A 19,530-nucleotide genomic window follows, 5' to 3' on the forward strand; every position below is an offset into this window, starting at 1 on the left:
CGTTTTGAAAGTGGTGCTCACGAACTAAAGGGGGGTCCCCGTTTTTGGTGCACTATGTCATCCAATTCGTGTAATATGCTGCGAATTTCGCAATTCGTATGATTTCATACAAATTTTGCAATTAGTGTGATATGTTATGAATCCAATTCGTTACACATGTATTGTTGTTAAGATCCCAGAGTGCATTTTTTACCATATAGTAGCTACAGTGTGAACCTGCTAAGGTAACAATAACAAAACAAGGTAAACACATTGAACATGTGATTTTACATTGACATGGAGCATATTAAAACATCTGAGGTTGAATAGAATACTCTGACGTTAAAACAACAGTAGCGTCACAGGTGTGAGAGTATCAGTGTTGACCTCTGACCTTGGTTGCTGGGCTTTCTCTGGCTGCCTCGGCCCGCCCCCTCAGGCATGGTGTGATGGTATCGCAGGAAGTGGAAACCTGCAAAAGGGCAATCAACCAAAACATCACAAAAGAAATGAGCAACATACAGTTGTCATTGCGCAACATAGGACATACTGTAGGGTAGACAACACTGCGAAGAAAGCATGGTTTTTCTATCCGTTGCCCACAAGAGAGTGTGTACCTAAGTAAATCTGACCTGGACCCCCATTTACAGTGTACTTTCAGTTTGAATGGACTGTCACGCCCTGGCCACGGAGAGGCTTTTATTCTCTATTTTGGTTCAGGGTGTGACTAGGGTGGGCATTCTATGTTCCTTTTTCTATGTTTTTGTATTTCTTTGTTTTTGGCCAGGTATTGTTCTCGATCAGGGACAGCTGTCTATCGTTGTCTCTGATTGAGAACCATACTTAGGTAGCTCTTGCCCACATGGGTTTTGTGGGTAGTTGCTTAATGTTTTTGTGACTGCACCAGACAAAACTGTTTCGGTTGTTCTCGTCGTCGTCGTCGTCGTCGTTTTGTTAATCAGTGTTCAGTTCCATTAATAAAAGGATGAACACGCACCGCGCTGCATCTTCACCTTCTTCCTCCAACAGCCGTTACAGGACTATAACAAGGTCTCTGCAATGTGCACTAGCAGAGAATGTGTTCTTTCACCATTCATCGCTTCCAGGTGGCTGTTTTCCACCAGTTGTACAGCACACACAGTGGATGTTCCATGGATACATTCTCTCTACTGGTTGGGTGACACTGCTGAGGCCTCTTAAACAAAGACACGGAACAAATACCTGAGAAATTACCAGAGTTGCAAGAGCTTCGAATTCAGAAAGGCCTTTTCTCCGGCTACATTTCCAGTCCAGTGAAGCCCACTCTCTTTGGTTTAGACAGAGCGAAGCCAAAAGCGATCTTTATCAGCGCCGAAGTGCCTTCCGCTCCTTTCACTCAAAAAGGAAGGTGTAGAAAGGGAGGGGGGGAAGACAGCAGAACTTGGAGCTAAAGCAATTAAAAGGCTGAAACGTGAAAGTTGCTGTTTGGGAAATAGGAAGGGAGGAGGAGGGCAGACACTGCCGTGTGGAAGAATGATTTTCTCTTTCTCCATACACACACAAACATCATTTATGTCATGTTTGGCTGTGAGACAAGAATGTGCTCTTCTCTGGTTCTATAGCAGTGTGTTGAGTATGTGCTGTGGAGGCAGGGGACCAGGGCTGTGGTGCCGGCGGTCTTTCGGAGCAATGTTCAAGTTCCACGTTTTAATGTCACGGTGTACAGTGAAATGCCATTTTTCTTGCAAGCTCTAAACCCAATAATGCAGAAAATCAATATCAATGTTGCACTAAAAACAACACAAGGTAGAACAAAAACACACAACAAATAAAAAGAAGAAATAAGAAGAACACGAGAAAGTAAGAAGTTATATAAAGGATCATTTCCAGTACCATATTTACAATGTTCAGGGATACGGGATCGATATAGGTAGATGTGTATAGGGGTAAGGGGACTAGGCATCAGGATATATGATAAACAGAGTAGCAGCAGCGTAAATGAAGATGGTGTGTGTGTGTGTGTGTGTGTGTGTGTGTGTGTGTGTGTGTGTGTGTGTGTGTGTGTGTGTGTGTGTGTGTGTGTGTGTGTGTGTGTGTGTGTGTGTGTGTGTGTGTGTGTGTGTTGGACTGTCAGTGAGTGTATAGAGTCCTGTGAGTGTGCAAAGAGACAAATACAAGGGTCAACTCAGATAGTCCATGAAGCCATTTTGTTAGCTATTTAGCAGGTTCATGGCTTGGGGATAGAAGCTGATCGGGAACCTGTTGGTGTCAGACCTGCTGTGCAGAAGCATAGAGAACAGTCTATGGCTTGGGTGGCTGGATTCTTTAACGATTTTGCCGGGCCTTCCTTTCACACCGCCTGGTATAGAGGTCCTGGATGGCAGGGAGCTCAGCCCCAGTGATGTATTGGGCTGTCCACATCACCTTCTGTAACGCCATGCGTTCGAGGGCAGCGATGCAGCGAATCAAGACACTCTCAATAGTGCAGCTGTACAACCTTTTGAGGATTTTAGAGTCTATGCCAAACCTTTTCAACCTCCTGAGGGTTGTGCATGTGGACCATTTTAAGTCCTTAGATATTTGGACCCTTAGGAACTTGAAGCTCTCGACCCGCTCCAATACAGCCCCGTTGATGTGGATGGGGGAGTGCTCGCCTCCCAGTGTCCTGTAGTCCACGATCAGCTCCTTGGTCGTACTGATGTTAAAGGGAAGTTTGTCCCGGCACCACACTGCCAGGTCACTGACCTCCTCCCTGTAGGCTGTCTCATCATTGCCGGTGATCAGGCCTACAACAGTCATGTTGTCAGCAAACTTGATGATGGTGTTGGAATCGTGAACAGAAAATACAGGAGGGGACTAAGCACACACCTCTGTGGGGCTCCCGTGTTGAGGGTCAGCATGGTGGAGGTGATGTTGCCTACCCTCACCACCTGGGGTCAGCCCGTCAGGAAGACCAGGATCCAGTTGTCGAGGGAGGTGCTCAGTCCCAAGGCCCTAAGCTTGGTGATGAGCGTGGAGGGGACAATGATGTTGAATGCTGAGCTGTAGTCTATGAACAGCATTCTCACATACTATAGGTACTCCTCTTACTGTATCTAGGTGGGTGAGGGCAGCGTGGAGTGCAATTGAGATTGCGTCGTCTATGGATCTGTTGGGGCGGTATGCAAATTGGGTGGGTCTAGAGTGGATGTGTGCCATAGCAAGCCTTTCAAAGCACTTCATGACTGCAGATGTGAGTGCAGGGCATTAGTCATATTGTGGCTTGAAGCCTTTGCGTTCTTGGGAACAGGAATGATGGAAGTCATCCTAAAACATGTGGGGATGACAGACTGTGACAAGGAAATGTTCAGCGCTCCGCGTTAGATGTGAGGCGTTTGTTTATGGCTGGGAGATAGGGCCCTGACTTCCTCGGCACCTGCCCCGGTCGTCACTCTCTCTTGACCCATATCTTTGACTTCTTCGCGAGACAGCTGCAGACAGCAGGGATGTCCTACATTGTAAAGACTCTCCTCAAAAAAAACTCCACACCCGAAACATCATCGAGGAAGTATGCCGAGTGGCAGCGATTAGGGTACTCCAAGTCGAGTATCGGAGGGAAATGTTCTTGACACCGAAATTGGACATTTCTGTTTGAAAATCTTCTAACTTGCTTGTTTTGCAAAGAATTTCACAGCATGACAGAGCAAGGAAATGGCTTCATCTACTGGGAATGAAGCAATCCCTCTAATCTGTCATTGTCCTGAGGACCATTCTGTGGGTTGTGTAGGAGTTCAAATTGAAATCTTCAATATTGGGAACAAAGAACCGTGCCTTTGCGTTTGTGTTGGCATGACGCAGGCCATAGAGGCCTCTCTCCATCTATCATAATGCTTCATGTCTGTGATGGAAGTCAAACGTTACTTCATTAGCCAAGTTTAATGATCTGCTCTGGACTTTTTGCAGCCATGAGAAATGTAGAAATTGCCCTGGACGTATTCCAAGCCGTGTCCTCAAAAACATATCTCACCACAACTCCCCCATTTCACTTCCAGAGCCTGTTTCCAGTACTGCATTACCTCATTAAAAGCCACGTCTCTTCCTACGATGAAGACATCAGAGCACCGCTCGGCCCTGCCGTTCTACCCCAAACATACTTTCTTGGCTCCACCGCTCGTTTGCTGTGAAATTCCTGAATTCCAGAAACAGGATTGTGGTAAGAATGAACCCCCCCCCCCCACAAAACCTCTTAAGTGTAGTTTCTAATAGTGTTTGTCTGTGGGGGGGGGGGGGTTACAAGTTGTTGGGTTGTTTGAGAGAGAGGGGTGGAAACTGGCCAACAGCTGGTTAACTCTGAGGTTACAGTCAGGATAAAGAGGCTCTGCTGAAGCGTAGCAGCCACCCCCGAGCCCCCTCGTACAACAGTGTACACTGTACTGTTCTCCGAGCACTCAACCATGTTCCTGGGACATGTCACTTTATCATCATGAAGGATAGGCTGTGAGAGGCCTCTTCAGGCCCTGTAATTTGGCACATTTTGGTCGGATCGCTCGTGCTGCTGCTCCAGGTGCATCCGAGAGCGCTTTCAGCTCGGCTATGCTATCTGACGCGGCCAACGGATAGAAATCAACCTTTGCGCTGACAGAACCCAAATACGGGAGAGAACAGCTGGACAGTTGCTTCAGAGTGTGTGTGTGTGTGTGTGTGTGTGTGTGTGTGTGTGTGTGTGTGTGTGTGTGTGTGTGTGTGTGTGTGGGTGCGTGCGTGCGTGCGTGCGTGCGTGCGTGCGTGCGTGCGTGCGTGTGTGTGTGCGCGTGTGCATGCATCTGTGTGTGCTCTGTGTGTTTGTTCTGTGTGTCTGTGTGTGATTGTATTGGTGTATGCCTGTTTGTGTGAGTGAAATAAAATTGCACTGGATGTGCATTTTTCACTGACTACAGGCTTGAGTTGTATATTTTTAACTTAGTTCAGGCTCAGCCTGCACTTTTCTATAGTGATGTAGTTTTATCAACGGATGTGTTCCTTTTCCATAAAACAGTTATTAAAAAACAAACCATAATGTGGCTCATTAAGGCCATAATAAAATGGATTAAGGGATTATGAAGCTATATTCCTAGTTAAAACAAAAGGTTGTATGACTGGGGAAAACCACCAAGAGTCTAATCATAGACGTAAAATCCAACAAAAATCACTTTGTGTTCTAATTCCCGACATCTACTCTGAAGTGAATCTTCTGAAGTTAGCTTAACTATCATGCTCTGCACTTCATTATTCTAACGCAAGTGTCTGTTGTGCTGTTGAACTCATTGATCAAGTGTCTGTTATGCTGTTGAACTCATTGATCAAGTGCCTGTTGTGCTGTTGAACTCTTTGATCAAGTGCCTGTTATGCTGTTGAACTCTTTGATCAAGTGCCTGTTATGCTGTTGAACTCTTTGATCAAGTGCCTGTTATGCTGTTGAACTCATTGATCAAGTGCCTGTTATGCTGTTGAACTCATTGATCAAGTGTCTGTTATGCTGTTGAACTCATTGATCAAGTGTCTGTTATGCTGTTGAACTCTTTGATCAAGTGCCTGTTATGCTGTTGAACTCTTTGATCAAGTGCCTGTTATGCTGTTGAACTCATTGATCAAGTGTCTGTTATGCTGTTGAACTCATTGATCAAGTGTCTGTTATGCTGTTGAACTCTTTGATCAAGTGCCTGTTATACTGTTGAACTCTTTGATCAAGTGTCTGTTATGCTGTTGAACTCTTTGATCAAGTGTCTGTTATGCTGTTGAACTCATTGATCAAGTGTCTGTTATGCTGTTGAACTCTTTGATCAAGTGTCTGTTATGCTGTTGAACTCATTGATCAAGTGTCTGTTATGCTGTTGAACTCTTTGATCAAGTGTCTGTTATGCTGTTGAACTCATTGATCAAGTGTCTGTTATGCTGTTGAACTCTTTGATCAAGTGTCTGTTATGCTGTTGAACTCATTGATCAAGTGCCTGTTGTGCTGTTGAACTCATTGATCAAGTGTCTGTTATGCTGTTGAACTCTTTGATCAAGTGCCTGTTATGCTGTTGAACTCTTTGATCAAGTGCCTGTTATACTGTTGAACTCTTTGATCAAGTGTCTGTTATGCTGTTGAACTCATTGATCAAGTGTCTGTTATGCTGTTGAACTCTTTGATCAAGTGTCTGTTATGCTGTTGAACTCATTGATCAAGTGTCTGTTATGCTGTTGAACTCTTTGATCAAGTGCCTGTTATGCTGTTGAACTCATTGACCAAGTGTCTGTTATGCTGTTGAACTCTTTGATCCAATCCACAGAACAATGCAGATGTCAGTCGAGCCATTACTTTACTCTGTTGATTCCTATTACCAATTGCATGATAATAAACAATTGCCTGATTCCTATTAACAATTCCATCCGGTCGGTCCCGTCTGGCCGGCTGACTGGTCCTATCTCAAAATTATAGGCATGACGCAAGATAGGATTCCAAACAGATTTAAATAACAGTTATTGGCTATCCAGCAAGCTAGCTAGCTAATTTTACTAGCTAAGTGAGGAGAAACAATAAAACAAACATTTAACTGTTTTAAATCTCTCAAACTGATCAGCTGCTTTTACTTTAAAAATATATATATATTCTGAAGCGTCTGCGGTTCATCCACTGCCATTGGTTCCTCAGCTCTACCATCTGAGCTGACAGCTTATAGCTCCACTAACTTGAGATAATTGATGCCACAATCCAAACATCTCTCAAAAACATACAGAGTGACCTCATCAAACTTCCCTGCAATCTGTGTCAAGGATATGATGAGAGAGAAGCGGTCAACCTACTGAACAACTGAATGCACACACACAGACACAGAGACGCACGCAGGCAGGCAGGCAGGCAGGCAGGCAGGCACGCACGCACGCACGCACGCACGCACGCACGCACGCACGCACGCACACACACACACACACACACACACACACACACACACACACACACACACACAGTACTCTTGAACATACAGTATGTGTGTGGTGGGGGGGGGGCAACCTTGGGATGTTCAACAGTTAACACGGGCACAGAGAGGGTCAGGTTTGGAGGAAGGGTGGATGGGGGGGGGTGCTACAAAAACATAAATAAATACAGAGAGAGAGGGAGGGACGATGACCGCTGGGGAACACAACAGCAGGGGCGTGCGTCAGCGACAGGGAGGCTGCTCCATTGTCCATCCAAAGGCAGGGCGGGCAGTGGCCATTGTCAGAGGACCAGCTGACCTTCATGTTCCCCCTGGGTCAGAGAGGCCCAGCAGCCCATACAGTGGGCCACAGCCCAGACTCTTCTCTCCTGCCACCTCCTTATTCTCTCAGACAACAAAGGGCTTCTTTTGTGTGAGGGAGGGAGTGGGGAGGGAGGGCTGGACAAGCCCCTGATCATAATGGAAAACGCCGGGTAGGGGGGCGGCACGTGGAACACACACTAACACACATACACAGACTCATACATTCGCCCCCAGAAATATACACACAGGCACATACAATAAACTGAAAGTGTTTGGTCAAGAGAGGTAAGAGCAATAGTTTAAAGAGGTCTGGTCCCATGGCAGTGTTTAGGCTACTGAATGCAGAGAACACAGTATGTGGTCTGCCGTGCAGCAGTTGTTCTTTTATTATCTCGGGCGCTCAATTAATGAGCTGAACACTCAGTCGTCTCAACCACTAAATCAACATGACCCTCAGAATTCTAGTCAGAGACAATATTCTCTGTCTAGCAGCTGACCAGTAGTGGATAATACATTGAGTTTGGTTGAGTCATGGTGGATTACAGGAGACCCGGTGGCTCTTAGGGTTAAGGGTTAAAAGCTCATTGGTTTAAAGGTTATCTAAATATAAAGATGTGAAATGTGCCATTTCATAGCAGACAATTTATTTATGATCTGGACTGGTCACCTGAAGTTATTTGAAGCAGATGGACACAGTCGTGCTGCTATGGCCAATGAGGAACACTAAATGTGATTTGAGAAGATTTGAAATGGGGTGTGATGGACAGGCTTTCTATTTTGAGCTGGGTTGAATCAACATCTGTTGGCCTATGTAGGCCCGCTTTACAACTCTCAGAGGCTCCTCTGTCCAAAACTGAGAAGTTGCACTTCTGGTTAACTACGTCAAGCAGCCGCTCCAACAAAATAGCAGCTGTGTTCTTCAGTAATATGCAACATGTGAGCAATTACCAAGTCAACAATGTGGCGATGTCACCGGGGAAAAGTAGGTGTAACTGTGACACTACCTGGCATGGGTGGGGCAGTTGACATCGACCTTGTGACGTCAGCAATCAGAGACGAGAGACCAAAATGATCCCGTGTTCTGTTCCTTTCTGGGATGTGTCATGATTGCACACAAAGGCCATCAATCCCCTAAAGAGCTTCCATAAGGGAGGAAGTAAATCCATCAAATTGGCCCGGGAAAGCTGTAACATCCAAAGTTTCTGGGCCTCTATAAATGTGTCATCGGCTGGAGTAAAGAATGGGGCCATAAAGAAAGGCAATGGGGAAGAGGCACTAGGATCCAAGAGGCAGTCAAACAACACGCCAGGAGGGAAATTCCATTTTTCTTCGTGCATGCACGGGACTAATTATAGATGCTGAGATGTATTGTCTCTGTCTGTCTGTCTGTCTGTCTGTCTGTCTGTCTGTCTGTCTGTCTGTCTGTCTGTCTGTCTGTCTGTCTGTCTGTCTGTCTGTCTGTCTGTCTGTCTGTCTGTCTGTCTGTCTGTCTGTCTGTCTGTCACTGTATTGTACTGTAGGAGGTGACAACACAGTATTCTGTTTTAGCACTTTACCATAGACAGAAGGGTGGGGGGTTAGTGGGCACAGAGGTGCCAGGAAAGGTGGAGAGGTGTCATACATTGTGCATGGAGTCAGGGAGGGAGAGATGGTATTGGGGGGGAGATGAAGAGGTATTGGGAGGGAGATGAAGAGGAATTGGGAAGGAGATGAAGAGGTATTGGGAGGGAGATGAAGAGGGATTGGGTGGGAGATGTAGAGGTATTGTGGGGGAGATGAAGAGGTATTGGGTGGGAGATGAAGAGGTATTGGGAGGGAGATGAAGAGGTATTGGGAGGGAGATGAAGAGGTATTGGGTGGGAGATGAAGAGGTATTGTGGGGGAGATGTAGAGGTATTGGGTGGGAGATGAAGAGGTATTGGGAGGAGATGAAGAGGTATTGGGAGGGAGATGAAGAGGTATTGGGTGGGAGATGAAGATGTATTGTGGGGGAGATGTAGAGGTATTGGGTGGGAGATGAAGAGGTATTGTGGGGAGATGAAGAGGTATTGGATGGGAGATGAAGAGGGATTGTGGGGGAGATTAAGAGGTATTGGGTGGGAGATGAAGAGGTATTGGGTGGGAGATGAAGAGGTATTGTGGGGGAGATGTAGAGGTATTGGGTGGGAGATGAAGAGGTATTGTGGGGGAGATGAAGAGGTATTGGATGGGAGATGAAGAGGGATTGTGGGGGAGATTAAGAGGTATTGGGTGGGAGATGAAGAGGTATTGGGTGGGAGATGAAGAGGTATTGGGTGGAGATGAAGAGGTATTGGGAGGGAGATGAAGAGGTATTGGGTGGGAGATGAATAGGTATTGTGGGGGAGATGTAGAGGTATTGGGTGGGAGATGAAGAGGTATTGTGGGGGAGATGTAGAGGTATTGGGTGGGAGATGAAGAGGTATTGTGGGGGAGATGAAGAGGTATTGGATGGGAGATGAAGAGGATTGTGGGGAGATTAAGAGGTATTGGGTGGGAGATGAAGAGGTATTGGGTGGGAGATGAAGAGGTGTTGGGAGGGAGATGAAGAGGCATTGGGTGGGAGATGAAGAGGTATTGGGTGGGAGATGAAGAGGTGTTGGGAGGGAGATGAAGAGGCATTGGGTGGGAGATGAAGAGGTATTGGTTGAGATATGAAGAGCCATTGGGTGGGAGATGAAGAGGTATTTGGAAGGAGATGAAGAGGTATTGGGAGGGAGATGTAGAGGTATTGTGGGGGAGATGAAGAGGTATTGGGTGGGAGATGAAGAGGGATTGGGAGGGAGATGAAGAGGTATTGTGGGGCCGATGAAGATGGATTGGGTGGGAGATGAAGAGGTATTGGGTAGGAGATGAAGAGGTATTGGGTGAGAGATGAAGAGGGATTTGGGAGGGAGATGAAGAGGTATTGGGTAGGAGATGAAGAGGTATTGTGGGGGAGATGAAGAGGTATTGGGTGGGAGATGAAGAGGTATTGGGTGGGAGATGAATAGGTATTGGGTGGGAGATGAAGAGGTATTGGGTGGGAGATGAATAGGTATTGGGTGGGAGATGAAGAGGTATTGGGTGGGAGATGAAGAGGTATTGGGTGGGAGATGAAGAGGTATTGGGTGGGAGATGAAGAGGTATTGGGAGGGAGATGGAGAGGTATTGTGGGGGAGATGAAGAGGGATTTGGGAGGGAGATGAAGAGGTATTGGGTGGGAGATGAAGAGGTATTGGGTGGGAGATGAAGAGGTATTTGGAGTGAGATGAAGAGGCATTGGTTGGGAGATGAATAGCCATTGGGAGGGAGAGGAAAAGTTATTGGAAGGGAGATGAAGAGGTATTTGGAGTGAGATGAAGAGGTATTGGGAGGGAGATGAAGAGGTATTGGGAGGGAGATGGGGCTGAAAGTTGGAGTACTGTGGATGGGGAGACGGGGTATTTACAATGAAGGCGTTGCAAGGAAATAGTGGGGGCCTTGGACCCATGGGAGGAGACACATGTATGTGTGTGCATGAGAGGGAGAGGAGGGATTGATGACTCATGGAAAACACTCCCAAGAGACAGTCTGGTCCCGAGTCACCTGACAGACAGAGGAACACATTCACAGCCACACACACCCACAATATACACACCTGTACATGGGAATAAAATCACATAACCACACACAGCTGCCTCTAAGAAAAAACTAAACGGCTTATCAAATCACAGTGTACACATCACTCTCTCTCTGTCTCTTTTTCGTATCACATCTTCGAACCAGACAGCCCTTTAAAAAGCTTCCTGGCCACTGAGTGAACTGTGAGGTCTGTCATTTTGTGGTATCCCGTTCTCTCACTGTCGCCGCTAGAGCTCATTCTGAGTATCCCGTTCTCTCACTGTCGCCGCTAGAGCTCATTCTGAGTATCCCGTTCTCTCACTGTCGCCGCTAGAGCTCATTCTGAGTATCCCGTTCTCTCACTGTCGCCGCTAGAGCTCATTCTGAGTATCCCGTTCTCTCACTGTCGCCGCTAGAGCTCATTCTGAGTATCCCGTTCTCTCACTGTCGCCGCTAGAGCTCATTCTGAGTATCCCGTTCTCTCACTGTCGCCGCTAGAGCTCATTCTGAGTATCCCGTTCTCTCACTGTCGCCGCTAGAGCTCATTCTGAGTATCCCGCTCTCTCACTGTCGCCGCTAGAGCTCATTCTGAGTATCCCGCTCTCTCACTGTCGCCGCTAGAGCTCATTCTGAGTATCCCGTTCTCTCACTGTCTCTGCTAGAACTCATTCTGAGTATCCCGTTCTCTCACTGTCTCCGCTAGAGCTCATTCTGAGTATCCCGCTCTCTCACTGTCACCGCTAGAGCTCATTCTGAGTATCCCGTTCTCTCACTGTCGCCGCTAGAGCTCATTCTGAGTATCCCGTTCTCTCACTGTCGCCGCTAGAGCTCATTCTGAGTATCCCGTTCTCCCACTGTCGCCGCTAGAGCTCATTCTGAGTATCCCGTTCTCTCACTGTCGCCGCTAGAGCTCATTCTGAGTATCCCGTTCTCTCACTGTCGCCGCTAGAGCTCATTCTGAGTATCCCGCTCTCTCACTGTCGCCGCTAGAGCTCATTCTGAGTATCCCGCTCTCTCACTGTCGCCGCTAGAGCTCATTCTGAGTATCCCGTTCTCTCACTGTCGCCGCTAGAGCTCATTCTGAACAGCATTGAGGAATATGGTAGTTATTTCTCTGTCCCAAACAAATACTCTACTATTATTGTGCATTTAGGATTTAGAGAGTCCTAAAAAGTGACCGACAAATCAGAGCCGAGTGTGTCAGCTCCAATGGACAAAACAAAGGAGTGTCAGACAGTCATAAAATACAGATCACCATATCTTGCAATTCAAAGAACATACTTTCATCATAGGCAGGTAAACCCACATAGACAAATGAGACACATACACATACTGTAGTTCTGTCTCCATACATCACTGATCTAATACAAATCTAGAGACCAAAGCCAAGACTGCATTGTTGTGTGCAGGTTTCTGGCTGTGCTGTATATTCAAATGTGCCCTGCTGGTATTGGCTGGCTCTCTCTTTACTTCTGCTGGGGGACCCATTTGTACAGAGCTGGGAAGCTCATCAGTCCAAATTCCTTCAGGAGGAAATGGGGATTAAGCCTATTCCCTCTGAGCATTTGGAGGAAGGGGGTTCACACTCCTGAAGTTAGGGGGTTAGGGGGAACGAAGAGAGGACAAGTTGCTGAAAGAGAGGGGTCTGTTTCTATTACAAAAAGGATGGAACTGGGCTGGGGAAGGAACGGAATGCCAGCTTTCAAAGCAAACAGGACTTATTGGCATTTAAGCTCCAGACTGCAGCGGCCTGAACACTCAGAGAGGGAGAGGGAGGGTTTGGGTCGCATCCTGTTGCTCCGTTCAGATTCCATGGCCAATTCCTATTTCCCATTCTTCCATTTGATATGGTCCAAAAAGCCAAACAATACCCTTTCTCCCCCAAGACTCCAGCTTCAGTCCAGCTCTAAGGTTATGTATAAGGTCACGCTACACGGCCATGTTCAAAATACAGTGCAAAAGGAAAGTATTCAGACCCCTTTCCTTTATCCACATCTTGTTACGTTACAGCCTTATTCTAAAATGTTTTTATTTTATTTTTTAAATGTCCTCATCAATCTACAAACAATACCCCATAATGACAAAGTGAAAACAGTTTTTTTTAACATTTTTGCAAATGTATTAAAAATAGAAAAGAGAAATACCTTTTTACATAAGTATTCAAACCCTTTGCTATGAGACTTGAAATTGAGCTGAGGTGCATCCTGTTTCTATTGATCATCCTTGAGATGTTTCTACAATTTGGAGTCCACCTGTGGTAAATTCAATTGATTGGACATGATTTGGAAAGGCACACACCTGTCTCTATAAGGTCCCACAGTTGACAGTGAATGTCAGAGCACAAACCAAGCCATGAGGTCAAAAGGAATTGTCTGTAGAGCTCCAAGACAGGATTGTGTTGAATCACAGATCTGGGGATGGGTACCAAAAATGTATGCAGCATTGAAGGTCCCCAAGGACACAGTGGCCTCCATCATTCTTATTGGACTGAGTTTGGAACCACCAAGACTCTTCCTTGAGCTGGCAGCCAGGCCAAACTGAGCAATCGGGGGAGAAGGGCCTTGGTCAGGGAGTTGACCAAGAACCCGATGGTCACTCTAACAGAACTCCAGAGTTCCTCTGTGGAGATGGGAGAACCTTCCAGAAGGACAACCATCTCTGCAGCACTGCACCAATCAAGCCTTTATGGTAGAGTGGCCAGACAAAAGCCACTCATCAGTAAAAGGCACGACAGCCTGCTTGGAGTTTGCCAAAAAAAGGCACTTAAAAGACTCCCAGACCATGAATAACAAGATTCTCTGCTCTGATGAAAACAAGATTGAAATGTTTGGTCTTAATGTTAAGTGTCACGTCTGGAGGAAACCTGGCACCATGCCTATGGTGTAGCATGGTGCTGGCAGCATCATGCTGTGGGGATGGCTTTTAACATCAGGAACTGGTAGACTAGTCAGGATTGAGGGAAAGATGAACGGAGCAAAGTACAGAGAGATCCTTGATGAAAAACTGCTCCAGAGTGCTCAGGACCTCAGACTGGGTCGAAGGTTCATCGTCCAACAGGACAATGACCCTAAGAACACAGCCAAGGCAACGCAGGAGTGGTTTCGGGACAAGTCTCTGAATGTCCTTGAGTGGCCCAGCCAGCGCCCGGACCTGAACCCGATCTAACATCTCTGGAGAGACCCGAAAATAGCTGTGCAGCTATGTTCTCCATCCAACCTGACAGAGCTTGAGAGGATCTGCAGAGAAGAATAGGAGACACTCCCCAAATACAGGTGTGCCAAGCTTGTAGCGTCATACCTAAGAAAACTCGAGGCTGTAATCGCTGCCAAAGGTGCTTTAACAAAGTACTGGGTAAAGGGTCTGAATATTTATGTTAATGTGATATATTTATATATATATGTTTTTTAAAATAAATTTGCAAAAACATCTAAAAACATGTTTTTGCTTTTTCATTATGGGGTATTGTGTGTAGATTGATCAGTAAAAAAAAGAACAAATTTAATCCATTTTAGAATAAGGCTGTAACGTAACAAAATGTGCAAAAAGTCGAGGGGTCTGAAAACTTTCCGAATTCATTGTAAGTCAGAGACAGAAAAAACACAGTTGTGAAAAACGTTTGTGTTGGAGGGATTCACAAACGATAATTAGGAATTGCACGTTTGGAAATCCTCCAACAAAGATCTTCAGAAGGCTTGTCAAAGAAGACAAGGAATTCTAATTCAGTTCAGTCCAGTGCCAGTGAATAATCTGTGTTTGCTATTGAATAGGTGCATATATATACACACACCATGTTTGCAGGGGAAATCTTGCCCGTTTATATTGGCAGTGAGTGACATTGAAGGAAGGATGTTCCCCTGAAAATAGCTCCAACCAGTTGACCCCCCCCGCTTAAAACCTGGCTGAGATGAATTCATCCTGGTTGACTATAAATATGACTGTGGTTGTTTCAGATTAAAGTATTACTACACTTATTCAGACTTCACTCTCTTTTCCTGCCATGATTAGGGATCTCTCCCATGACTAATAAGGGGTGTTCAATCACAGAATTAGGTATTAGAATACTAGAATGGGCATGAACCTTCTTATCGTGGTCCAAAGGTCAGCCATCTTGGTCAGGGAGTTGGTTTGCCAGTGCTGTGATAAGATAGTGTGTAAAACATTGAAAGTGAAAAAAATTCTTGCTTTGTATGTGTGTTATCTAGCTAGCCTGTCAGTTTTAGAGGAATGATTCCATACATTTTTTCAAATGAACTGCCAATACGCCAACACTCTATTCAAACAACGCAGTCAATCTCTACAGCCATACACTGGCTCAATTCAGTTACGATAGGACTTAGAGAAGTTGTAAATGTAACAAGTAATGATATTGTATCATATAATAGGACTCACAACTTTCCGAGAAAACAAAATCTGAGACATTTACGGTCTGTTTACGTAAGGGATAATCAACTAGGGGCCATGCACTCTATGCAAAATAATGAACGACATGGAAGGTGTGTTCAACCACTTGCTAGCGGCTTTGGAACTAATCTTCCAAGGAGTTGCATTCTTTTCCAGAGAACAGATAGAGCGCCAAGTTGATTATCCCTTTAATACCACTGCCATAATTGAACACATGTCAACGCTAGAAATGTGTTTATTTGCTGGTAGAAATGTGTTCAACATCCACTGAAGTAGATGGCGAGTTTACTAGATAGCTACAGTAGTTGCCTGGGTAACCAAACAAACAGACTTGCTTGTTTAGCTAACCAAACTATCAGTCCTAGCTCACTATTATGAAAATCGAATGCAACAATGCCCATAATGTTTTTAAAAGCAGCTGAAACATTGAACATGTACAATAGGAATGAACTATAGCCATTGAATTCAATCAGAAACAAGTACCCACAATGCCATATTAGAAATATATTGTAGAGGCTATTTATACTGTAAATGTGTTAAAAAAATAAATAATTAAACGGTATAAATGTTATTTATAATTACAGTTGAAGTGGGAAGTTTACATACACCTTAGCCAAATACATTTAAACTCCGTTTTTCACAATTCCTGACATTTAATCCTAGTAAAGATTCCCTGTCTTAGGTCAGTTAGGATCACCGCTTTATTTTAAAAATGTGAAATGTCAGAATAATAGTAGGGAGAAGGATTTCTTTCAGCTTTTATTTCTTTCACCACATTCCCAGTGGGTCAGAAGTTTACATACACTCAATTAGTATTTGGTAGCATTGCTTTTAAATTGTTTAACCTGGGTCAAACTTTTTGGGTAACCTTCCACAAGCTTCCCACAATAAGTTGGGTGAATTTTGTCCCATTCCTCCTAACAGAGCTGGTGTAACTGAGTCAGGTTTGTAGGCCTCCTTGCTCGCACACACTTTTTCAGTTCTGCCCACACATTTTCTATGGGATTGAGGTCAGGGCTTTGTGATGGCCACTCCAATACCTTGACTTTGTTGTCCTTAAGCCATTTTGCCACAACTTTGGAAGTATGCTTCGGGTCATTGTCTATTCGGAAGACCCATTTGCGACCAAGCTTCAACTTCATGACTGATGTCTTGAGATGTTGCTTCAATATATCCACATCATTTCCCCCCTCATGATGCCATCTATTTTGTGAAGTGCACCAGTCCCTCCTGCAGCAAAGCACCCCCACAACATCATGCTGCCACCACCGTGCTACATGGTTGGGATGGTGTTCTTCGGGCTTGCAAGCCTCCCCCTTTTTCCTCCAAACATAACCATGGTCATTATGACCAAACGGTTCTATTTTTGTTTCATCAGACCAGAGGATATTTCTCCAAAAAGTACAATCTTTGTCCCCATGTGCAGTTGCAAACCGTAGTCTGGCTTTTTTATGGCAGTTTTTGAGCAGTGGCTTTTTCCTTGCTGAGCTGCCTTTCAGGTTATGTCGATATAGAAAGTGTTTTATTGTGGATATAGATACTTTTGTACCTGTTTCCTACAGCATCTTCACAAGGTCCTTTGCTGTTGTTCTGGGATTGATTTGCACTTTTTGCACCAAAGTACGTTCATCTCTAGGAGACAGAACAGGTGTCCTTCCTGAGCAGTATGACGGCTGCGTGGTCCCATGGTGTTTATACTTGCATGCTATTGTTTGTACAGATGAACGTGGTACCTTCAGGCGTTTGGAAATTGCTCCCAATGATGAACCAGACTTGTGGAGGTCTACCATTTTTTTCTGAGGTCTTGGTTGATTTCTTTTGATTTTCCCATGATGTCAAGCAGTGGCACTGAGTTTGAAGGTAGGCCTTGAAATACATCCACAGGGACACCTCCAATTGACTCAAATTATGTCAATTTGCCTTTTAGAAGCTTCTAAAGCCATGACATCATTTTCTGGAGTTTCTCAAGCTGTTAAAAAAGTTTCTGTAGTTTCTCAAGCTGTTTAAAGGCCCAGTCAACTTAGTGAATGTAAACTTCTGACCCACTGGAATTGTGATACAGTGAATTATAAGTGAAATAATCTGTCTGTAAACAATTGTTGGAAAAATTACTTGTGTCATGCACAAAGTAGATGTCCTAACCGACTTGCCAAAACTATAGTGTGTTTAACAATACATTTGTGGAGTGGTTGAAAAACAAATCTTAATGACTCCAACCTAAGTGTATGTAAACTTCTGACTTCAACTGTCAATGACAATATTTTAGATTGACTATAATTCTATTACACCAATTCTGATACATCACATGCCTTACTTTTATTTTTCTGCATAAGTAAAAGCAGGAAATGCATCCCCTATGCCTCTACTGCCATTCATTTGCAATTAGATGGCTGCCATTTTTGCCCCATTATGGCATTGTGAGGGATTATGACATAGCCCCTCTAGTCATTTAATAGAGTCTTCATGGCTTTAATTAAAATCGTAAGGGATCATGAGAGGTTTTATTTGTCCACTCTGGATAGATGACGTTCCAGTTGATTTGCTGGAGAACTTCGTGCAAGAAGGCACCTCCTGAGCGACTTTAAGGATCATTTCCATTTAAAGTTATTTTTAGTCCAGGACTATAGGCTTAATCTCTGTCCAGGAAACCAGACCCAAAAGTCCGCAATGAGTACATTGTTTCAGCATCTCTGTGTGAGATCTTGGACATTTTCCTGCTTGCAGTACTCTAGGCTAAAGTGCGGTTTTGGCAAAAGGGCGGGGTGCAGGCAATCAAAACCGGCAAAAAGAAAGACTCATTTAAACACTTGAAATTGTGGTGAAGATTATGGTGAACAGCTACAGAAATGTTACTGTCGCCCAAAAAAACCTATTTTTTTATTCAACTGTCTCTGCGCACTAATTAGAATATGCTACCAATGACTCAATGTGGCTGCCCGGTATTCAGTCACATGAATTCGTTTTGTTTGACATGCTCAGACAGTTTGTTATTATTACACCAGTAAATCATGTATATGATCAGTAACACCCTATACTGTACTGTCTGTGTCTTATCTGCTATACAAAGGCTATCCTCATTCACTTTGTGGCAGACAAACACGTGCCATTAATAACATGAAACATTAAGCCTAATGTACGTAGATTGAGGGGATAGCTATTAATAACATGTACAGAAAACAGAAAAACTAAAAACATAAACATAATTTTTATCATAGGTTAGTCCGCCGGTGTTAAACATGCGATGTTGTCATCCTGTGGTGAAACTAAATAAATCACTTGGCATTATCATCTAATAATGCATTATTATAGAGAGCATAAACTTACCTTTACAGGTGTGTGGAGAGGAGACATGAAAACCTATACCGCTGTACTGCTGTCTTGATCAGTGTTCCTCTTCCAACCGCAGCCCGATAAACTCCTTTGACTCAACCTGTACTTTGTCACTCTGCTATGTTGTTGATTTATCACACAGTCCGGACGCTTTGGGGTGGATAATGCGTTTCCCTAAAAGGAAAACAGTTTTATTTCGGTGTCTTCCGCACACAAGAGCTCCAAAAAACGAGAAATTAAACTCCGCTTTCAATTCTTGGTCTTCCCCCTTCTTGGCACAAGCCTCGCTTGGTGCTTGACGCCAAGAACCATCCCCTTTGGCTTGAATCACTGCTTCTTCACCTGATGGATCATCCCCATAAAGTAACGGTTTCACATCCGCGTTCGCAATTGTATGACAATCCCGGGAAAATGTGGCACATCAATGTAGCTCAAGGTCTCTTCAACATATATCACCCAGCACTAGTGAAAGTGAAGGGGTATGATCAAAGTACACCGAGCCGAGGAAAAGTCCGATTTCCCACCGCCTCTGAAAACTCAAGCACATATATGGTTTTCCGTTCGTTCCTCCTTGAAAAGGCGTCGCGAACGTCTCTAATTGCCAGTACTACATTACAGATACACTAATAGTATTATAGTAAGTGTCGAATCGTAGGCCTGTGTGCATAGCCGCGGGGATTAGGGGTGCTGAGGGTGCTGCACCCCCTGATACATCACAATACAAAAATAATTTATTTAACAAAAACAAATCTCCACTAAATTAGAAAAATACTCAGCATCAAAACATTTTTTTTTTAAGTTTTAAGAGATACGCAAGACAACATTTTTATATATTAAGTCGAAATTTCGAGATACATAAGTCTAAATGTGTAGGTACTACGTCAGCATTTTGAGATATTATGTCAAATGTTCGACAGTAGATCACACATGTTTCTTAATTTGTAACATTGTGTGCTGGTTTCAGAGGTGGCATCCCAGAGTGGTGGAGGGGAAGGGGGGA

General features: G+C 44.5%; 1 protein-coding gene across 1 annotated transcript in view; it reads right to left on the reverse strand.

The window, feature by feature from the left end:
* The window catches only part of LOC115141243 (pleckstrin homology domain-containing family G member 3-like), a 47,260-nt gene extending 28,235 nt beyond the window's left edge, over positions 1-19,025 (reverse strand). The window contains exons 1-2 of the mRNA XM_065000220.1: positions 18,525-19,025; positions 374-451 (exon numbers count right to left, since the gene is read on the reverse strand). Coding sequence (XP_064856292.1) covers positions 374-422 — 49 coding nt within the window. The 5' untranslated portion in view covers positions 423-451; positions 18,525-19,025. The remainder of the gene's footprint in view (positions 1-373; positions 452-18,524) is intronic.
* Between the last annotated feature and the right edge of the window lie 505 nt (positions 19,026-19,530).

This window comes from Oncorhynchus nerka, linkage group LG14 (assembly GCF_034236695.1).
Source record: "Oncorhynchus nerka isolate Pitt River linkage group LG14, Oner_Uvic_2.0, whole genome shotgun sequence".
NCBI lineage: Eukaryota > Metazoa > Chordata > Actinopteri > Salmoniformes > Salmonidae > Oncorhynchus > Oncorhynchus nerka.